Raw genomic sequence first — 22511 nt, 5'->3', positions numbered from 1 at the left:
TACACGAGGAATACCGATATGGGGTGAAGCCCAGTGTTGCTGGACCGCCTTTCCGTGGAGGATCGCCTAATGACTCAAAGGAATTCTCAGTTTTCTAATTATCCTGTGCCACTTACGGGTGAGAAATTGTATTCACTGAAATATAATACGGTCCGGATTGATGTAGCACTGTTATCTCAACATGTTTTTGGTACGTGGTCTCCCTTTAAAGCAGCATGGAAGGGATCGGGAAAAAAATATGCCAGGAGGAAGCGCGTGCCTTCTCTTTCTTTTCTTTTGGCAGTCGCATTTCGCGCGGCCCGACCCGCGTCGGACTGGTCGTTCTAGCTAGCAGATGATTCCCGGCAGCCAATAAAAAGTGCTGACTAACTTGATGTCATCACACACCAAGATTAGCATGGGCGAGATCGCCGCCGCTGTGCGCGTCCTTGTGAACTAATTTTCTCAGGAAGTTCGCTCTTCCCAATGGAAATATTTTGCGTAACTGTTCTCGAAGGTAGTAGGGAAGAAAGAAAAAAGGAAAAATGTTGAAAGTGCATTTCATGCAACGCATTGCTTCAATCAACAAGTCAAAAAGGTCCAACACCAACCTGGTGTAGTGCGGGAAAAGGGTAAAGGTGACAACAATTGAACACTGCAAATAAAAACACATCAGGGAGAACAACTGAGTTAGTTACAAGAACTACTTTTAGTTACCAGTTTCAGCTCACCAAACTCAGCGGTATATATTTTCTAGCCATCAAGCACAGCAATACCTCGACGCCTGGACAAACAACGGAAAACGTCTCGCTACGCGATTATGGACTTACGGAGCAAGCTATATATATGGCGTCTTCCTTTCCATTGTCCGCATAAGGAAATCCCGTATGTGGCGCTGTCATCGCTAGAAAATTAATTCTAAGCCCAACGTCACACTCTGGCTGTGTTTTCTCATTCAATCCGAATATTTTTCGCCGAGCGAGAATGTAAAACGATCACTACAGACGGGAAAAAAAGGTTCCCGTAGCGACAAGTGTTATAAACGCCTATACGCCTCCTTTTATCGATGTAACGCAGTGATGGCCACATCGCGTGTACGAACGATTGCTGCGCAGTCGTATTCCCGATCCACGCACACTCTTAAAACATATGCTTCGTTCAATCGCGTGTGTGTGTGACGGTTCCAGAATCCCAAACTGCAGGGCGTCTAGAACTGACGGTCTCCTAGAACGTCCGCACTAGTCCCTGCGGTCTCGTGAATACCTCAACGACAGGCCAGTATATAGATAGATATCGAACTAGTTCTACATAAACCAACAGCAATCAGTTGTAAGATAGTATTTTAAACAGCAAAGCTTGAACATTGAACTTTGAACCTGAACTTTTTTCAGTTCTTTGGTTTACGCTTTCTAGCCTTCCCTTCCATCTTATCCACGAAAAGTCGCCTTTCATCCATCTGTTGCTGTCTTTGGACCATGATACAAGTGACTGGACAGCAGATGATGAGCAGCGCCCAAGTAAGGCACAACGATAAGTGACCTGCGTCACACACCATGACCCGCTGTAAAAGAAATTGAACGTGTGAATTGAGCAGCCCCACTTGTGTTTCTGGGCTTCATGACCCGCTACAGTTAACCGACGGTCTGGGAAAAGGTATTATACTCATGAGTCATGACATAGATATACAACACAACTCTCCCCTTGTTTTCCTCACGCCATAAGTAATGTGTGTGACATCTAGAACCCTGCGTGACCCGCGATTACCTAGGGATAACCTATATAATTTCATAGATTTCTTACGTTTCGCGGTTCAGGTGCTGGTGACATTTTAGACACCAACACGGATAGCGGGTGGGACGCATTTGACAAAAAAAAAAAAAAAAAGGAATAGGAAATATTCGCGAAAATTGATCCGGTGTTTAACGCGCACTGGTGGATAACGCGGGGTGTACCTCGAAATAAAGTGTAAATAAATGTTATCGGACTATAAAATTCACAGTCGCGCGTAGGAAACTGCCAACGGCGAACTGAGACTAACCTGGACATAAAAATACAAACATTGAACTTGGACTAACGTCGTAATAAACTAACCAACATGCTGCGCTCCGTCGTGTCCGCCCCCTAAGCCTAACTGCTGCTAAAAGGACTTAGAGAGACATCGAAAACACGTGAATTTGAGTGGTTAAATAGTGACGCCGTGTCTCTAAAACACCGCATATCAACGAAGCAGTCGAGCATTCTCCTTTATTTTCCTGGCTTCGAGATCGGGGATTTCGCGACTGGGAATATCGAGGTCCTCCCATAACGATCTTTACACTTGAGCAGGACTGAAGGACTGCACTCTTAGAAATGAACTTCACCGCAAAGCACGCTCTTAGCCAGCCACCATCACGAATGATATCGTTATCTGCCCTGATTTGTTGAAAATCGGAGACGTACGCCTCTTTTGTGACAATTATGAACAGGATAAGTGTCACAAAAAAGGCGTACACTCTAAATCTGTTCACACATGGCGCACGCCTTTTTAGGTGTAATTTTGGTAACATCATAATGGAGCACGGTTTCGCACAAATTTTCTTTACTCGAGTGTTGTCTGTCCTCCAAAAATTTAGTCTTGAAACATCTCAACATTGTTCAACAGTATTGTAGATACTTGCGCGTGCTCGATTATCGATAGCGATGCATATATGCATTAGCTCGTATCGGGTGATATCCAAGACATAATGAAAGCAAGATTTGCACTGACACTTGATCTTTAGTAATGCTTTCCGAATTTTGTAAAATATCATACTGGAGATGCAATGTTACACAACCAGATTGAATGTGCATAGCGCACACCTTTAAAGGTGTGAAAAAGTTTACAGTGTACGCCTTCCGTTTTCAAGAAATCAGGGCAGATAACGATATCATTCGAGATTATGGTTGGCTGGGAGCGTGCTGTGCGGTGAAGTTCATTTCTAAGAGATTATTTCCCCCAGTGCACACTGAAGCACGCACGCTGAGTACAAGTATCATTTATTTTTATTATTAGTAGTAGTATTATTATTACTGTTATTATTTGTTATCGCTATTATCGTTTAATTTAACTACAAGGTACGGCCTCTATTTTAAAGTAACTTGACCCTCAGCTTACTCCGCGTGTCGTGCCGCCCTCAGTCGCACCGGAGAGTAGGGCAATGAGACACCCAAGCGGCATATATTCGTTCTGTGGTAACGCGGTGGATGGGTACAGCAAACCGTCCAGCCGTATACTAACCCATTTCAAGTTCATTTTTAAGAGTGTACGCCTTTTTGTGTCAGTTTGGATACACGATAATTGATACAAAGACACTCTTAAAAATGAACTTCACCGCATAGCACGCGCCAAGCCAACCATCACCTCGAATGATACCGTTATCTGCCCTGATTTATTGAAAAGGGATGCGTACGCCTTTTTGTGACACTTACGCTGGTCATAATTGTCACAAAAAAGCGTCGCCTCCCGTTTTCAACAAATCATGGCCTGTAACGATATCATTCGAGACGATGGTTGGCTAGGAACGTGCTATGCGGTGAAGTTCATTTTTAAGAGTGTGGGGTGCGGGGTACGTACACGGAACATGACCCGCTCTATTCTTTCCAAGTGGGTTCCACATAGATGAGCTATGATTTGAGTGCTTCCAATCGACTAATCCTTGCATCGGACCTGGACATACCAGCAGCACCGAGCTAGTAGCACCGGTGTTCACTGCTTTATGAGGATTGCACGCTACATTTTTGTACACAATACAACACTGCTCCTGCGACTTGCTAACGGAAACAGTTAACATCACTAATATTCTAAGCGAGGAAGGGGATTGCGCATGCAGACAACGGACCACAGCGGACGAACGGCGCCAGCCTTGCAAAACAGCTGGCAGTACCGTTTAACCCGGCTCTCCGCTAGATGACTGGCGCGTGGCAAGGTCTTTATAGTAGGTCGTGATGTGTATGCGCTGAGGCATATAATTAGTGTGGGCAGAACGCACAGCAGCGCCGTCGTCAGCAACGGCCGAAAACACGACACTCAACTTTGAATAACGTTACAGATGCTTTGCTCGAGAAATTTAGTAAATTTTTCTTCACACTAAAACACACACTGGCCGATGCAACAGGTTTAAAAACAATCTAAACCCGACGTTTCATTTCCGGACTGCTACAACCGAATTTGTAGATGTGACTTGATCTCGACTTGCAGATGCCTTGGAAGGGCGCAAATGCACTTCGAAAACCCTGCTCGGCTTGAAGCGTTCTTACGCAGTGAGCTCGACTTGACACGTGTGGTGAAAATGATAAGTCAGCGCTCGGGCCACTTTGAACCCGACTTGGATAACGCTCCAGTACGGCAACTTCGCGAAGCCACTGACACTCAGAATCTTGCCTTGGCTTGGCTTACATGAGCAAACACGTCATCAATTTGTTTACATGGACTTTGCACAAGCATCGATGCCAGATAACAGGTGTTGACACATACTATAGGCACTGATGCTAAGAAACGTCACGTTTTCACGCTGCAAAGCACATTTTAAGAGCAAACTTGAACGAAAATCTCGCTCCCAGACGCAGTTAAAGTTAGCGGGCTCTTGACGAAGTAACCCTGCGGGAGGATCCATGGAGGTCACAAGCCGTCTTGAGCGAGGGCAGGTCTTGGCTCAGACTTGCACAAGTCAAGATGCGGCTTCAAGTCATATCCATGAATTCGGGGGTTAGGCCCCCTTGTTCAATAAATGACGCGTCCGGATTCCAGGACGGGTCTTTTCGAACCCGTATGCATGCACTCTTAGAAATGAACTTCACCGTATATAGCACACGCTCCTAGCCAAGCATCACCTCGAATGGTATCGTTATCTGCCCAGACGGGAGACATACGCCTTTTTTGATCGTTTCTAATCTGTTTTACGAACCTTTACGAACCTAGTTGTGTAAGCAGTACCATGGTTACGTTGCAGTGGCTCATTGAGAACTTGATCGCTATGTCCCTAATGGCGAATTGGGGTGATTACTTTGTGGCAGCACGACCAAGCTCGATCTCGGAAATCACTGCTCTGTGTGTGGTGCTGGATCACGTGACTGTTTCCACCGGAACATGAGTGTCAGGGATCTAGCGGTTTTACTCGCTGGGATCACGCTAGTGGCATCGCGATCGCTCGTCTTCGGGTTTCATGGTCTGCTAACCAACGTAAACTTTGACGTGCGTGCCAATGCGGGCCCTATCGCCACCCTCGCAGTGCGGATGTGACGACGCCGGATATAGTTGGGCAACGCGCTGCCCGGTCGTATCGAGGCCGTGAGAAGAAAGTGCTAGCTGGCAAATTCCTGGCACTTGCAAAGCGGTACGTGAACGTACGAGACTGCTGCGCATGGACCAAGCGAACGTGACTGCTCGGAATCTGGCTAAAAAGGTGCCACGAAATGACCACTCGATTTAACATAATAATACTGAAAAACTGATTTGTGATTCTCACCAGCAACAAGGCAGCCGCAAGCACACAGGCCTTTTGGCTTCTGCTCATTTCCTTTGGAAATGACACCACGATTGCGTCCGTGTTTGTGTCGGTGTCGAGCTGTCGGTCTATGCAGCCTACTTTCTTCCCGCTTAAACTTTGCACCTACAGACACAATAGGAACTCCAATTAGAACTCTCCCTCAAAACTTGGCATACTAGCGTGTGATGGACGTAACAGGACGCGAGCGAGGCCTGACATAGTTCAGAGAGGTTATGGCATCTTGCTTATCTAATGACCGTGACACTGCTGTATGGATGACACAACCAAGCATGTGAACCAAAAGAAACACAAAAGAGAACGACAGTCCGTGTTAGTCTTTCGTCTCTCGTCTCCACACTGAGGGTTTTATCGGTTTCAAGTTTGATTTACCCACCCGGCCAAGTTCATCGCCGAAGCCGAAACTCATCGCGGGCATCATGTCGGGCGCCTCCGCTACACTGTATCTCCGCCAGTGAGGCTGCTGTGGGAGAGGTCACGGGCTTACGGGCACCAATAGGAATGACCGAAGCTCCCGTTCCTCTGACGTATAAGGAACTTCCCTAATGTGCTAGTTAAAAAGTGTGCTAGTTACCCAACCGTAAGGAGCTTCCTTCAACACGTGATGCAGCCCTAAACTTCAGAATGAATGAAAATTGATGGGGTGGTCGATAAAGTTCCATAACTTAGTTCCCTAGCCCAACCCAGCCCAGCAACGATATGCGCTCAAAGCTCTTTTGACATTTCTGGACACCATCGGACTTCAATACTTATTGTGAAGGAGCTCCTTATTTTATTCCTCACATCCCCACCAGCAATGGGGTAGAGTATCGCCTCTGGCGATGAACCTCCCCACTCTCCATCTCAAAATAAAGTTGTTGTTCCATAACTGCAGAGCTCTCACTAGACGAAAGAATGCAACCAGCGCAGCTCGTTGTGTTGTTCCTTTCGTCTATAGTAGCAGCTCTGCAGCTGTGGCCCTAAACGTCATCATCTTCAAGCTCGTGCCACACCTTAGACCGACATGCGTTACTACATGCCTGAAAGTTCCGCACAAGAGACTGCCAAAGTGCAAAGTTGGGGTAGTTGGTGTAACATTACTGGTTTAGGCTGCTAAAGGGATCGACGGACAAAGAAGGCGACACAACAACAAAAGGCAGTGCTGCGCGTAGTCGACCAATTTGCCACATTGCCGGTGCCTACATATGGCCCAAACGTCTGTTAAGCACAGCACGATCCACTGCCGGAAAAGTTACAATGCATTTCTCTCCACACTGGCAATCGCATACTGCGGCTTCTCCTTATAAAGTGCCGTCAATTGTGTACACCATCCATATTCCCAATTCTTTGCTGCTGTGCCTTCGAATAAATGTCATTTGCGCTGAAATTTGTGGAAGAACACTAATTCAAAGGAAGTTAAGTGCTAACCGTGTTCTGCGATAGCGGACGATCACGGCAGCTGTGTTAACCGTCGTCATCACACTCACTCTAGTACGTGCTTGCGTAACATTCGCGTATGTTCCAATTATTGCAAGAATTGAATTGTTAAACATGCGTGCTATAAATCGCTATTTAATCACTTAACCGTATCGTAACCTTTTACATTTCTTGCTGTCCAACGACATCGCCTCCATTCGCGCCATTGTTCGCGACAACTTTTCTATGGGGGCGTCACGAAGCTTTCAGGCCTGCAGGAGTAAATATCTGCCTAGGCCAGGCACACCGCCAGACGGCTGCAGCTCTGATGTCCGAGCTTGACGCATACGTTTGTTCATTGGTTTATATCTCGCCATTCTCTAGTGTAGAATGATGTTTGCAATGACCTTTAAACGTGCGTCGAGGAAACGTTCTATAGCATTATTACCTGGAAGGTTATGTTCTTGACAGTAACCGGGATGGAGCAGGGTCCCCGCACCTTGAGGACGGGCTTCCGTGATGCGTCACAGATGGACAGTGATACACCCCACAATGTGGCGTCCTCGAACACAAAACCAATATCCTTGTCAGAGGAGTCTTTCACGTGCATTTCCTGCATTTGCATAAGAATCACGTGACATGAGTGACTCGTTTACCGATACTTTTGATCCTGAACGTACATTTTTGAAAGAAAAAGAGAGACTAGGATGAAAACCCCAACAACTTGGTGGCAGAAGGGTTACAGTTCCTTAGGCACCAGCAGACAAAAGTGACTCAGACTGACCACCCTGACGTCGCTCATGACGCCGACGTAAAGACCAGTAAGTGTTACTACGAAATTAACTATAATGGATTAATTATTCATTAGTATTAGTAATTAATTAGCTAATTGTATATCTATTAAATTAACTAACGAAATTATTAGCTATACGAGAAGACGGCCCAGAGTTGGTTTATCCGCAGGGATGCCCGATGGACGTCGCCGGCACTTCATGAGCATATTAGTCCAAACAGAAAAAGGAAAGAATACGTCAGGGAATATGTACGTGACTCAGCCTTACATAACCTGTAGGTAATATCCACTGTAACAGAAAAAAAAAGCAACAAGGAATTTGGAATAATCGAATGGCACATTTATTGCTCTACTATCCCATATCTGCATCGTGAAACCTGCTCGGGCAGCACACCGATGTTGGACTGACAGCGGCCCAGTGTTCGTTTTGCCGACACCCATCATGTCGGCCCAACATCCGTTTTGAAACATCTCCCCCGAGGTCGGGCTGACATCACAGCTGTACACAGGGCCGATGTCACAATGAGGCAGTGGGCCGATGTCAGTTGTGGATGAGCGACCGATGGCGGGCCGATACCTCTGTGATCCTGGCTCTCGGAGGATCCGCTGCCTTTTGCCGCAGTTTTGGGACGACACGCGACTAACCAGTGGATAATCATATACGTGGTGGACTCTGCACTACGTATAATTTGTGAGATGTGCCAGAAGTGTGTGAGTTACCTGTGCTCAAATTGTTTATCCCAAGCAGCACCCCGATCGATGTGCTCCTGCCGACACTCCCGATATCGGCCCAACATACACTTTGCAACACCGCCCAGAGTTGGGCAGATATCGGGTCAGGATATTGGTCCGATATCATTTGGACATGCTGCTGATGTCATTTCGACATGCTACCGATTTGTGACCAATGTTGTGCGAACATAATTGTATTTGTATTCGTGTGTTGGCGATCCTAACTAAACGCTATAGACTCGTTATTTGCGACGAAACTACTTTTATTTCTGCCATTGTTTCTTACTCGTTTCATTTTTTGATGGTTTCCTTTGTTCCTCATATTTCCCGTGGCGGACAATGAGCGCGGCGTTACAGAAAGCAAGACGAAAAAAAGAAGCTCCTAGGACCACGAAGTGCAAGAAGATTTCAAAAGGAACCGGCATTGCTTTCGAAGCGAAAACAGATACTATATATTTCATGTTTTACGAGCTTCCGCAAATTCGAGAGCCCTGCTCGTCTCGGAATCAAAATGCTGGAGGTGACGTGTCTCAGTTTAATTCGCTCAAGCATATATACAAACGAGGCTCAAGTGAGGAATTGCTTCGAATACATCAACGTGCAACGTGCAATGCATACTCGACATCAACGTAACGAATGTGTTTCCTACTTGCTTTTGGCGCGGGACACCAAGTAAGTCGATGGAAAGCCAGTGTCAGCGTCATGTCGTTGGCTTCGGTCAACATCGAGCCGACATTGCCAACTTTAGTTGGATGTTGGTCGCAAGTTGGCAATGTCGGCGTCTTGTCTCTGGTTTCTATAATCATCAAGCCGACATTGTCAATCTCTGTGGGATGTCAATCGAAAGTTGACATTGTCAGCGTCATCTCGCTGGTGTCGGTCAACACAAAGCTGACATTGCCAACTTCAGCGTGATATCGGTCGCAAGTTGGCAGCGTCGGCTAGATGTCGCATTTTTCCATCAACATTGAGCCGACATTGCCAACTTCTGTCCTACATCGGTCACAAGTTGGCAGTGTCGGGGATATGTTGGGCCGACATGCCCAACTTGCTGCTGATATCGGCCCGATGCCGTGTGCTGCCTGGGTGTTAGCTCATCCACCAATCCGGAATAAGGAACTTATGTAATCATGCAAGAACCTGCGACAAACACGTAAAATGCTCGCAAGTCTTGTATGCAACTTAGTACTTGGCGGTTCAGCCTCAGGTGGCAAGCAAAAACGCGTGCTGATCGCAAACCCTGCAACAGGTGGTTTTTGCGCCACGGAAACAGAGAAAGGAATAGGTAGAAACAGGTCTGCAACAGGAAAGGATGGGTCAGTTCACTTGGTGAATCTACGACGCTTTCCATGGCGCTAGAGAGACGCTAACATGAACGAATGTAATCTGTAGCTCCAATGACAAGTTAACGAAGCTGAAGCTGCTATTGAGGGCTTGAGGTGCATTCGGGCAGCTTAGAGGGGGAGCCACAATGCGTTTTCTGTTTTCTTCTCTATAAAACTGTTCAGTAGGCCAGTAAGATGCACCATGCAAAGTAATTCACGCCACAGGTTCATAATTATCGCAGAAATTGAATTTAAAATACGCCGCAAAAAGCGACCGTGCGCACCGGTGGTGAAGAGCAGTACCAGCCTGTGATCTGCTTGGAACCTCGCGCTGACTCTATATGTAAGTAGAACGCTCGCTGATTGGCCTAGAGAAATGTCTGCTACTCTGCTGTTCGGGGTTCTGAAAAAGTCTCTCCTGGCTCGGTAATGATTCGGCCGCTCCTCCTATCCCCAATTCTCCGGGACAACTGGCAAAACTGGTTTACGGTGGCAAAGGGACAAGGCGCTAACCCCCGCTAACCGGCGAACGAGTTCTCCTTATAACGTCATCGGTGACGTGCCATCATACCTCCTCATCCTGGTTATACCTGGAGTGGCGAGTTAAGGGTGAACGCGCGGAACCATGTTTATGTGAGTTTTTTTTCTGTGAAACAAATTGCCCCCCCCCCCACACACACACATGAAAACCTTTCGTGCTTCTTCTACTACTGTCCTCCTTTAACGAGCTAGCTTAAAGCAGCGCTTACCTGCCTTGCACACCAGCCGATGCAATACCCTCGGACTCCACTCTGACATCGGAGCGGTCGATGTAGTTTTAAAATTTGTCTCTTCTGAGTGTCTACGCCGCGCAGTGCGCAACTGGCATTTCCTATGCACATGCAGTATTCGCAGCGGTCTTGTTCTGTAAGTTAAGACGGGAGCATGGTGAACTACATTGTAACATCACTGCCGCCATACGATAAGCAGAGACCAGGAAGGTCAGGATGGGTCTCACTAACCGATGTTGAAGTAGCACGTCTCTTCCATATCGCTATTGTAGACGACGAGCCACTCTTCGGATTCTGTAGGAGACGTGTCGTAAATCTCCAATAATTCTACCAATCAGACCTTAGTCACTTAATTCAAACCGGGAAAAAGGGTTCCGGTCGGTCCGGTCGGCGCTAACATGAATAACCGTGCGGACACTCTTTCGAAGGACGTATGTAACTACTAGATGATTTATTACCTATAAAATTGATTAACAGTTCAAGTCATGGGCTTTCGTGCTAAAGTAAGATAGCAGGATGGGATGTAATCCTCATTAAAAAAAATCATGAAACGAGCACGTACGTAGAAATAGAAACATCCAATCCAATCAAATCCCATGAAATGAGAAACATCCAATCGCAGAGTTTTGGCAGTCGAAACCCAAACTGTACGCCGGAGCGCAGGAAACCGCTTTACGGCCGAGATAAGCCGACGACGATTACAGCCATACGCGCCTCAGGCGCACGGTTTCGGTTTTGGCTCATTTGCATAGCAATATGCATGTGATGCAATATGTGATTTATATTTCAACGCAATGGCTTTCAACAAGCATTATCTCTTACTCTGCTACTCCAGTTTTGTCCGAAAGTCCCTAATTAAATATTTAATGATTTTTATGCATAACTATTCATCTAGGAGTTGAAACTCTCTCTGCGGAAGCACGTCCGGCTGGCCGTACAACTAGACTGCAAAAGCAGTAACTGTGCAATGAAAAAACACCGTGTTCGACATGTAAAACTTATTTAAAAAATACGGTGACGTCATAACTGACGGGCAATAATAGGAGAACACAAGACAGAAATTGAACATTAAGCGATAATCATGTAAATATCCGATATATCTAATATGTCTGGTTAGTGCTGCCACCGTTCAGTGCCGTTGACACCTGCCACATGATAATGAAAGTGGCTGCTGACACCGCAGACTTCGCGGATGTCAGCGATTTAGTAGGCCGGTGAACGAGGCGTAACGACGTAAATATGAATACAATTTTGTTCTTACTGTCGCGCCCTTTTTCTGGGTCCGAGTTGATGATTAGGCTACTTATACCATCCAAGAAGCTTAAATCTCCCGGAGGCAAGCATCCAGGACGTGGAGGAATTGATGGCTGCACGGTGAATGGCTCGGGTTTAGGAGCAGCTGCTTGTACTGGAACTGGCTGTTGCTGTGTCGCCTTACTCTGGTCCGGAGCCGTACTCTGCAGTATCGGTACAGCTTGGTACTGTACTGTTCCGCCTGCGGGACCTCCTGGTCCTAAATTCGGTGGACTCCGCGCAACCTGAATTTGTACCGTACTTCGCGGGTAATCTGCTTTCCTCAGAGCTTCAGACATTGGTTCGGAATGCGGTTTGCACTTCGTAAGGATTACTTGGGACCTGTAAACTGCAAGTAGAGACGCAAACTGAGGGTCATGAACTGCGCATGAGGTGCATCATGAGCTGCGGCAATTATCGTATAACCATACTTTCACATTCAGTCGCGATGGAAGGCAAAGCAGAATATGCCGGCGGATGGCTGGAGTTCTCTACAGACCCCCTGGGCAACAGAACGAACGTTGCGAAACATTGCCTGAATAATAGTGTTATATAATACGTTAAACTTCACGAATATAGGGCACAGTGCTCGTGTACAGCATCACAGGCTTATGTGGGCCGCAAAGCTGTTGATCTGGCCAGCAGACCAGCACCTACACTCTTCACAGCTTCACCACATGGCACCCTCCCAGCCAACCCCCATTCCGGTTTCCGGATGATATCGTCTTGTCTCCGGACTTGTTGAAAACAGAAGGAGGCGCCTATCTCGGATAGATTTGTTATGTCCTGATACGACCACAGGCCATTCCAGAATGTTTATTCATAGCGATGGCCATAGGGACTGTGCGACAAACTGGTGGCGCCGTGATGCGGCCTCCAGAGAAAGTATCTTGCGTGATAGCCGCCGGGTAGCCAGCAGTAGAAATGGTATGATGATGACTTTATGAAGTTCGCCAGCCGGAGTCCCCGACGATGATAAACCTGGAGGAGTCGTTGACGATCTCTTCCCAATCGTCGTTCCCGGGTCCGGTTGATACTGGACCTGTTACCTGTCTTCACTGCACTGGAGCCGAGACTGAAGTTCCCGTGATGTACGAGGGGTTTATTTACAACCATTATTTACAAGAGTCAAATATAACACATGACGGAGGAAAGTCGAGTAACCTGACTTTCCGACTCCGTTGTCCAGCTCAGATCCCCCTTCTCACCCTCTGACTCCCCTTAAAAGGGTGACAACTTGGGCCACAACCTTAACTGGGATGGCCAATCGGGCAGCCCTGGTTCAAACTTCATCAGCCCCTGGTTGGACTGGTTTAAATTTTGACAGCAGCAGTTCCTCGGAATTCTCCGCCCTTCATTCTCAATTTACGAGTAACGGTCTCGGCTGTCAAGTCGCAGCAGTCGTAGCAGTGCAAGACGCGAGAGCCTCTTCCCTGATTTAGTGTCGGGGAAAACAATTGTCCCCTGTCGCCCCCGCTGCAGCTGCGTAGCCTCCGTGGTAGCCAGCGAGTGGCGTCCACCCTGAGCTTTCTAACGACCTCTACACCTCCTTCCCAAAGTCCATTGTTCGACTCTGCGGTCGACAATGGTCACACGAAGAATTTGGTCGTTAGTGAAGAGTTCTTCATCACGACATTTGACAGGCCCATCGCGGCCACAAAAATGGTCCCTCAACGTTTGAACACGTAGCCGTCAACCGACGATGCAACGTCCAATGGTGATCACTGCTTCACTGACTGTGACACACACGTTCCGTGCAAAAGTTTCCATGCGGTCCCCACGGTTAAAACAATTCAAAAGAGCACTTTTAGAGTCACACATAGTCAGGCGATACCTTCCCCCGTTCGCCTCAAGGACACCGCCACATGTTCTGTACCGCGCTTAACTGGGTCCTTCGCTATGACTCCCCTGCTCCCAACCCGCGTTTTCCAGACGCGACAATGCGTCCGCGTTGCCGTGGGCCCTGCCCTTGCGGTATTTGACCGTTAAGCGGTATCTCTGCAGCGCCAACGCCCACCTCATAAGCTTCGCGCTATGAGGCGTGCTTTCCGTGAGGTACGAGAGTGGATTGTGGTCCGATACCACGAATACCTCCGCCCCGTACAACCAGTTGTCATACCGCCCGAGGCCCCATATGATCGCAAATGCTTCCTTTTCTATTGTCGCCCAGCGTTGTTGGGTTGGCGAGAGCTTGTGACTGGCAAACGAGATCGGGACCTCCCTGCCCTCCGAGATTTGTGATAAGCATGCCCCGACGGCATAATCGGAGGCATCCGTGTACAGCCAGTACGGCTTAGACGGGTCTGGTGTTGCGAGAGCTGCGGCCGATGACAATGCGTCTTTTAGATTTTCGAACGCCTTTTCGGCCTCGTTTGCCCACGGAACCACATTTGTGACCCTTTTTCCGGTCAGCGCTGTCAGCGGTAAGGCCAATTCCGCGTAATTGGGTATGTATTCTCGGTAATACCCGAACAGCCCCAAGGCGCTACGCACGTCCCTTTTGGTCTTAGGCCTCTTTAGACCGCTGATGGCTGCCAGCTTCTCCGGATCTGGCGCATGGCGTCCGGATCCAATTATATGTCCAAGGTAGGGAATCGATCGCCGTGCTACGTGGCACTTCTCGGTGGCTATCGTTAGTCCCGCCTTCCGCAGTGCACCGAACACTGCTCGTAGATGTTTGAGGTGGTCGCCCCACGCTTGCGAGAATATCGCTATATCGTCGAGATAGGCGGCGGCATATTCTCCGTGGTCGCGCAGTAGTGCGTTTACAATGCGTTGGAAAGTCGCGGCGGCATTCTTTAAACCGAATGGCATAACCCGCCACGCGAACTGTCCCTCATGCGTCACGAAGGCAGACAATGATTGCGATTCCTTGGCCAATGGTACTTGCCAATACCCACGGCGCAAGTCTACGATGGTAATGTAGCTCGCCCGTCCCACACGCATGATTAGTTCTTGCGGCAGAGCCATCGGGAACGCGTCCTCCCGCGTGACTGCGTTTAATGCTCGGTAGTCAACGCACATTCGAACGCTACCGTCCTTCTTGGACACGCATACAACCGGGTGAGCGTGATCGCTCTCCACGGGGTAGACTAGACCCTGCGCGACCAGCTCTTGTACCTGGCGGCTTACCTCACTTTTCAAGGTTTCGGGAATGCGGTACCTGTGTGGTTTCCTGGGTGTTACACCTTCCCTCAAGCTTATGCGGTGTTCTCCCACCTTAGCGATTCCCATATGGTTTTGGAATAGGTCGCTGAACTCCGAGAACATGGCTCCAATAGCTGCTTGTTGTTCTCTCGCCAGGTGATCAACCTTTATGGTCCCCAGGGTATCGCTTGCGGTATTCGAACGCGTTGATACGCGAGGTGCGTAACTGATCTCTCCGAACTCGTCGTCCGCCTCGAACACCACCCCGACCTGATTCACTCTAGCGTGGTATCCCCTTAACCGATTCGCATGCACCGTCCTGCGTTTCCCTTCCGCGTCTTCTATGACGTATGTGTGCTGTCTTTCCTTTGCCACCACCGTGTGCGGACCGCTCCACCTTGGGTGTAACCTACTGGGTGGGACAGAATCGTGCAGCAAGACCTGCGTCCCGACCGCGAACTCCTTCGCTTTCGCCTGTCTGTTGTAATAGCCTGCGTAAATGTCCTGTTGATTTTCACCCGTCACGCGCGCAATTTCAGCGGCTCGGTGAAGCTCTTCCCTGAGCTTCCGCAAGTATTCACGTGGGGATTCGCGCAAAGTGTCAGGCAGATCGACCTCCCCGGTCCATGTATTCTTCAGGATAGCCAAGGGACCCGTCGGTGTGCGACCGTATAGCATCTCGAAGGGCGATATGCCAATAGTGTCATGCGGGACTTCCCTGTATGCCCACAGTAAATAGGGTATGAATCTGTCCCAACCCCTCTGCTCCCTCTGGATGATGTGATGCAGCATATTTTTGAACACCCGGTTCCATCTTTCAACAGAACCGTTGCTTTCCGGGTGATCAGGGGTCGAAAACCTCGGTGTGCACCCAACTCGTTTAAGGAGTTCCTGTGTGAGAGCGGCTGTAAAGTTAGTCCCCTGGTCGCTGCATATTTCTTCCGGGACCCCTGTTCGACTGAACACTTCCAGAAGCGCCTCACACGTTGCTTTCGCAGTGAGCGATCTTAAACAAATTACTTCTGGCCACCTAGTGTGTAGGTCTACTACACAAATCGCGTAACGGTGCCCACGAGATGACGGCGGCTCGATCGGACCGATGACGTCAACGTTCACACGCTGAAACGGCCGCTCGGGTCGCGTCAATGGAGTTATAGGTACGCGATCGTTTCTCCGCCTGACGGATCTCAGCTGGCAACCGTGGAACGACGTACAATGTCTTTTGACATCTGCCTCTATGCCGGGCCAGTAAAAGCTATACTTGATGCGTGCCATTGTTTTCTTGACCCCAAGGTGCCCACCCCAGGGCGACTCATGCGCAAGCAACAACACTTCAGTCCTTCGCGACTGTGGGAGAACCAGTTGGGTGACCACCCTTCCCCTGATCCTATCTCGGTGGTATAAAATACCATCTTGTATGTACATACCACCTTTGCCGTTTCCCGCGTCCCTAAATGCCTTGGCGAGTGTCGCGTCAACGCCCTGCGCGCTCCTCAGCTGTTCTGCCCTTTCCGACCTACTTAGCGTAGCTGCAGCAGAGTCGCCTGAGTCCACACCTGTGACGACCGCGCAAACCTGAGCCACCGCATCCGCTTCCCTCTCTATGCTTTCCTCCCCATCGGTACTCGACGGTTTTTCCCAAGCCCGAGGCGACGGATGCTCTCCCGTTTTGCTGCGGTCTCTCGCCTCGCATTTATGTGACCCTTCCTCATTATCCTGCGCGGCTTCTGTGACGTCCTCGCGACGCACACTGTTACCCGCTACGTGGTAATCCATTGAACACGCGCACAGGACGGAAGTATGGTGGTCTATCTCGCGTGAGACGTGACTCTGTTCGCGCGACAACGACAAGGGTAACGTTACCAACTTTACCGGGGTCTTGTGGTTGAACGCCGAAACTAGCTGAATCGACCCACTGGGCTCTTGTAACTCCTGCGGAACCAACGACTCCCGTAGCACTGTGACCTCGGCTCCCGAATCGAGAATTGCGTTTACGGGGCGACCAGCGCACGCAAGATTCACGCGCTGCAGTGTCGACAACCGTATCGCACTCGTTTCTCCGATACCCGCACGTGCCAGGAGCACTCCTGCCGTTGGGGTCGGCGATGCGTTTTGAGACGCGGTCCCGACGCCACCTGCACCAGAGTTCCCACGCAAAAGAGGGCAATCTGCTTTCCTGTGCCCTGTGTCGCCGCACCTGAAGCATCGATTCCCCGAGTTACCTGGACGGCTTCGTCCCTGGACCCTTTTTGCCTGACCGACGTTCGCGACTGGCGCTGTTTGATTACGTCCTGAACCTTGTCCCAACGACGCCGACGGAATGTCGCCGCCCGGACGCTTCGTCTCCGTCGAGACATTAGCGCCAGCGCGACGCTTCCCGTCTGCCTCATCGTACACGGCGAGTAACTCCGCGATTTCGAATGCATCAAACCAATCGTCTCCCTCTCTCAGTGTCACGTACTTGAGAGCGTCGGGCCCTATGGTTGCCTTTAGTTGATCCGCGACGAACAGATTTTTGAGCGTCTCCAAGTCCTTGATTTCTCTCGCCTCAATGTAATACGCGAGGTAACTACTCAGTCGTCGCACGAACTGTTTCCAGCTCTCGCCTTTTGTTTTCGTCAACGATAGGAAACGCCTCCTATATTCGCTTGGACACAGCCGTAGTTCTTTCAGCACTGCCGATTTAATGGTCTCAAACGCGAATTCGTCGTCTTTGCTCATCTGAGAACATAAGTAACCCATCCGGCTGGCCACCGCCGGATAAATCAAATGCGCGCGGATGTTCTCTGGCACATCGTACCTCTCAAACACACACTCGACCGTATCAAACCACACGGGTGCCTCCGCGTCAGCCGGGAATTTTGGAATTGCGCCCTGCAACATCTTTGAAAAGTGTTTTAATGGGTCGGAATTCTGACTTTGACCTCCCGACAGTGATATTCGGTCCCCGTCCCGCGTGCCACCCGCTTGCCCAAGCTCCGCGAGTCGAACCTGTAGCAACAGTTGTTGCGTCCTTTCTTTTTCGATCGCCAATTTAGTTTGCAAGTCTGTTTCGGCGATATCCGTGACATCTGAACCGTTGTCCACCCTCGCACCATCACCTTCGTCTCCCCGCTCCCCGTTCTTGCTACTCCTTGTTGAGGGACCCATCACTAATCGTACACTGATGTGGCGATGCCCCCAAAACAAACAAGAAACGGTGCTCACCGACTTCTCAAAGGCCCTTGGCTACACGGTCCGCCGCAATCTTCCTTTATAGCTTCTCCCGGGCCGCTTTGTTCCCGAAGCTCCCCAGCGATGAACTGTCGCTGTCCTTGAAGATGCGCCTGCGGTCGTCTCGTAGACAAGCGCACTTCCTAGCACTCCCTCGTCGCTGTCTTCATCACCAGACAGGCGAATTTTCCCTCGGGGTGCAAACTTGAAGAACGGAGTTTGAGCACATCCACCAGCAGTGAAGACCTCCTGACAGGATCCCGTCGGCTGCGCCAGTAGAAATGGTATGATGATGACTTTATGAAGTTCGCCAGCCGGAGTCCCCGACGATGATAAACCTGGAGGAGTCGTTGACGATCTCTTCCCAATCGTCGTTCCCGGGTCCGGTTGATACTGGACCTGTTACCTGTCTTCACTGCACTGGAGCCGAGACTGAAGTTCCCGTGATGTACGAGGGGTTTATTTACAACCATTATTTACAAGAGTCAAATATAACACATGACGGAGGAAAGTCGAGTAACCTGACTTTCCGACTCCGTTGTCCAGCTCAGATCCCCCTTCTCACCCTCTGACTCCCCTTAAAAGGGTGACAACTTGGGCCACAACCTTAACTGGGATGGCCAATCGGGCAGCCCTGGTTCAAACTTCATCAGCCCCTGGTTGAACTGGTTTAAATTTTGACAGCAGCAGTTCCTCGGAATTCTCCGCCCTTCATTCTCAATTTACGAGTAACGGTCTCGGCTGTCAAGTCGTGCACATCGTAGTTTTGAGCAGTGCAAGACGCGAGAGCCTCTTCCCTGATTTAGTGTCGGGGAAAACAATTGTCCCCTGTCGCCCCCGCTGCAGCTGCGTAGCCTCCGTGGTAGCCAGCGAGTGGCGTCCACCCTGAGCTTTCTAACGACCTCTACACCAGCTTTGTTTACATGTGAAGCGCGGGTGTCTTTTTTCGCCACACTGGAACTGTTGCATCGCTAACTGTGCCACCACCTAAACGAAATCTTCATGAGGGACCAGATGTTCCATATCTCGTGATTTCCATGCATCCAATACCACCGGGGGCACATACACTCGCAGCGAATAGCGTTCATGACGCGCGTTCGGCCATTGCATGAGGTGTGCACAACACGAGCGAATATGTTCTATTTCTTTTGTTCTAGTTTCGATGAAACTGAATGAGGACCTGCAAAATGATCAATGATTTACAGTTGCCACATTCGTGACGGTGAAACGCCGCTGGATACTGTATCACCGTCAAGTGCATCGACCAAACGGCAACCTATTTCGAGATAATGATTGAGATGTTTCATCGATAGTGCCCAGAACCGATATTGCTCCCGGTAATCTGGTTGACGAGTCTCACAGTGAGAACGGAAGTTCTACGTTGTCCAAAAGGTTTTGTATTCACACACCGACCATTTCACAGCTGTCGTGGCGCAAGCCTACGGCGGTAGCCGAGGAGAAAACTCATATAATTTCTTCTTTGAGAATCTTATACAGTTATTGTATCTGAAGGTACTGCAAAAACTGCAGTACAAGGTCAGACAATAAGTTGTGACCTCACGTGTTTATTTGTATGGATAAAACTGACGCACGATGTAGATTTCAATGACGAAGCTATGTGTGCAAAGAGGACGAAAGGAATACAAGACTAAGTCAAAAACATGATATTACAAATGCTCGGAGTCAGAGAAATACACGTATATAGCCTTCGCTAGCAGGCCATTATTTTGTGAGACCTCAAATAACCATCCTCTCGACGTATCACTTACAGGTGTTTTGACCGTACACATGCGAGTTGCTGTTCTCCTTCCGCACTGTAAGATACATCATGAATACGGTGGTTGCTTCTGTGCAGTTTGTCTCCATTCTGCGTTCGCGCCCCAGGAAAGTTCCACATTATTTGCACTTCGAAAATTAGCCCTCCTAATTACGGCGGTCGCCACGCAAGCTACGGTTCCACTTGAGAATGCATAGAGCGCGGGCGGCGTGGTATCACGTCGGATATTTCCAAGACCGCCACTGGCGGCGCTGTCGCGACGGAGCAGCGCGCCTCCTTTAGGTGTCGCACGGTCCCTGTACGACCGTCATCATCAATGTCCAGTGGAGACAATATTGAATGTGCACGCATACAGCTAGAATTGGAGGTATAAAGGATCACACGTGATGGGATGTTCCAAGACGTTGCATCTGGGTTGACTAGGGTTTGTTATGCTCAAGCAGTATGCGAAGGGCTAATAAATGCGTGGCCGTAGAATGTCAGTACTATATGGTACACTTTTTTCTCACATGCTAAAGGTAGCATCTGTCCCTAGGTGGTTCAAATACAGCTGATACTAAGTGCGACGTTGAAACTCCTTGAAATTCTCTTACCCGTCTGCAGCAGTGAAATTTGAGCCCAGCAAAGGGGGGGGGGGGGGCGGTGCTCGTTGACTCGTGGCGTTCCAGTGGCCGTTCGCAGATTCTGGTTTGTGTTGTTGTTGCTCCTCGAGCGGGATGGTTTGCTGTCACACCGGCCGCGAGGGCTTCGAACTGCGCGCGCAGTGCTTACGATGTGGCTCGCTTTGTTTAACATGGCATAGTACCAATCGTAGTTTAAGGGAATGACATAGGATGGCTCAAAACTGATCATATCACTGCGCATGCAATCTACTAAAAACGTCATACAAATTACGCTTGTGCGGAGTGATTGGCTACAGTGTCATGTAGGATCAACGCGTGACAAAATCACCACCTTCTTCGTGTCACACGTCATAGGCAACATCATTTTGCGATCACATGACTTTTTTAGCGCTCCCCCTTCCGAAGAAAACCAAGAGATGAGCGCACTTTCCCAATGTAAATGCTATACGGAATGGTTAATTATGGAGCTGGAGTTCCTTAGGCGACATGTAGCATCGCATCGGCCGAATGAATCTTAGAGCCGGCGGTGTCATTATCACATCTTTGGCAGTAGTCAGCAGAGCTGTGAAGTAATGAACTAGGAGCAATTAAATTACAATAATTACTTACTTTAGGGTAAGTGGCTACACTGTATGTAACTAAGAACTCTTAGGGATGAATACACTCTTAGAAATGAATTTCACCACATAGCACGCTCCTAGCCAACCAGCATCCCGAATGACAACGTTCTCGCCCAGGATTTGCTGAAAACAAAATAGGCGAACATTGTCATTCGGGATGATGGTTGGCTAGGACCGTGCTATGTGGTGAAGTTCGTTTTTCGTTGGTTCGGCACAGTTCCCATAGAAGTCGGCCCAGGACGCATATTCCCCCAGGGCGTCAGTTGTGACGTTGCCCACCTCTGTGAGGCCAAAAACGGCGAGGCCTATCACCATCACCACCACCACCACCATCGTTTTTAAGAGTGTAGGTGTAGTTGTAATTTAATTATATTTTGCCTGCAATTTTAACTCAAGCCACAGGTACTTTCCGCTGTCATTCTACCGAGTTAGCTGTAAATAAATATCTGTCTATAGTGTTCTTTGTCTGTACAAAAGCTAATGCATTTCTACTGCGTTCATAAACTCAATGATGTAAACTTTGAACTCCTGTTTTCATAAATTGATGAATTTTGTGATGGTCTGGGTGAAACACCTAAGAGTCGAGTATACGGTGCCAGGTGGCATATACGGGGTGTTTCACCTATGGTGTCGAACGATATATGAAAAACATACTTGCCCGAAAATTATGGGGTCAACGGTGTTTATCTTCCGCGAGTTTTTGCCATGCCGGACGTGGGAACACTTCGATTAATTTTCGGTTTCGAGAAATTTAATTTTCTGAATCAACCCCGATATTTGCCAATCCATTGTCGGATTTACCACATTGTATTACAAAACAGAGTCCCTTCCAAAATGTTATAAAATAGCTGATAAAAAAAAAAAGGAAACACCGAAAAGCGAAACTCGTTTACCGTGTGCTTGAAACCGACCGACTTGAAACCGACTTTACCGAAAAGCGAAAACCGTCGTTTAGAGAGGCGCAAATAATAGTCGGGCGTTCACAATCCTCCGTACACCATGCAACAAGGGGCGAAAAAAAAAGAAAGCAACAGTGACCCTCCTCATCCTGTTTCCTCCTCACTGTTTTCGCTGACAACTGTGGCGTTTGAACATTGCTGTCGTAATCAGCAGAAGCATGAGGAAAGTGAAAGGGCGGCGTCAACGTTTTCTTCTACCGGTTTTTCTTCTGCTTCAAATTCTTCTTCCACCTCAGACGCTGGCCGTTATCCACCAAGGGAGATTGGCGACAATTTGCGCCACTCGAACGGCCTTTTTCAGCTTTTCACCTTTTTTTTACTTCCCTGTAAGCGCCGCGAATCAACTGTGGCTATGAGCGGCGT

The 22511-nt window shown here is 48.8% G+C and overlaps 2 protein-coding genes across 4 annotated transcripts in view; one reads left to right on the top strand and one right to left on the bottom strand.

Moving 5' to 3' along the window:
• LOC135385261 (fibrous sheath CABYR-binding protein-like) overlaps positions 1-22511 on the top strand; it is a 90943-nt gene that overhangs the window by 26101 nt on the left and 42331 nt on the right. The gene's annotated exons all lie outside the window — the stretch shown is intronic.
• On the bottom strand, positions 1303-20714 carry LOC135385263 (phospholipid scramblase 2-like). Its single transcript, XM_064614468.1, has 7 exons — positions 20540-20714; positions 11778-12158; positions 10748-10810; positions 10496-10650; positions 7345-7509; positions 5463-5606; positions 1303-1540 (listed from the first exon to the last, which is right to left on the bottom strand). Exons 2-7 carry the CDS (start codon positions 12106-12108, stop codon positions 1367-1369), a joined length of 1032 nt encoding a protein of 343 aa, XP_064470538.1. The 5' UTR covers positions 12109-12158; positions 20540-20714; the 3' UTR covers positions 1303-1366.

Source organism: Ornithodoros turicata, chromosome 2, assembly GCF_037126465.1.
Source record: "Ornithodoros turicata isolate Travis chromosome 2, ASM3712646v1, whole genome shotgun sequence".
Lineage (NCBI taxonomy): Eukaryota > Metazoa > Arthropoda > Arachnida > Ixodida > Argasidae > Ornithodoros > Ornithodoros turicata.
The sequence above is the reverse complement of the archived record's forward strand: the minus strand, read 5'-3'. Positions and strand labels throughout refer to the sequence as shown.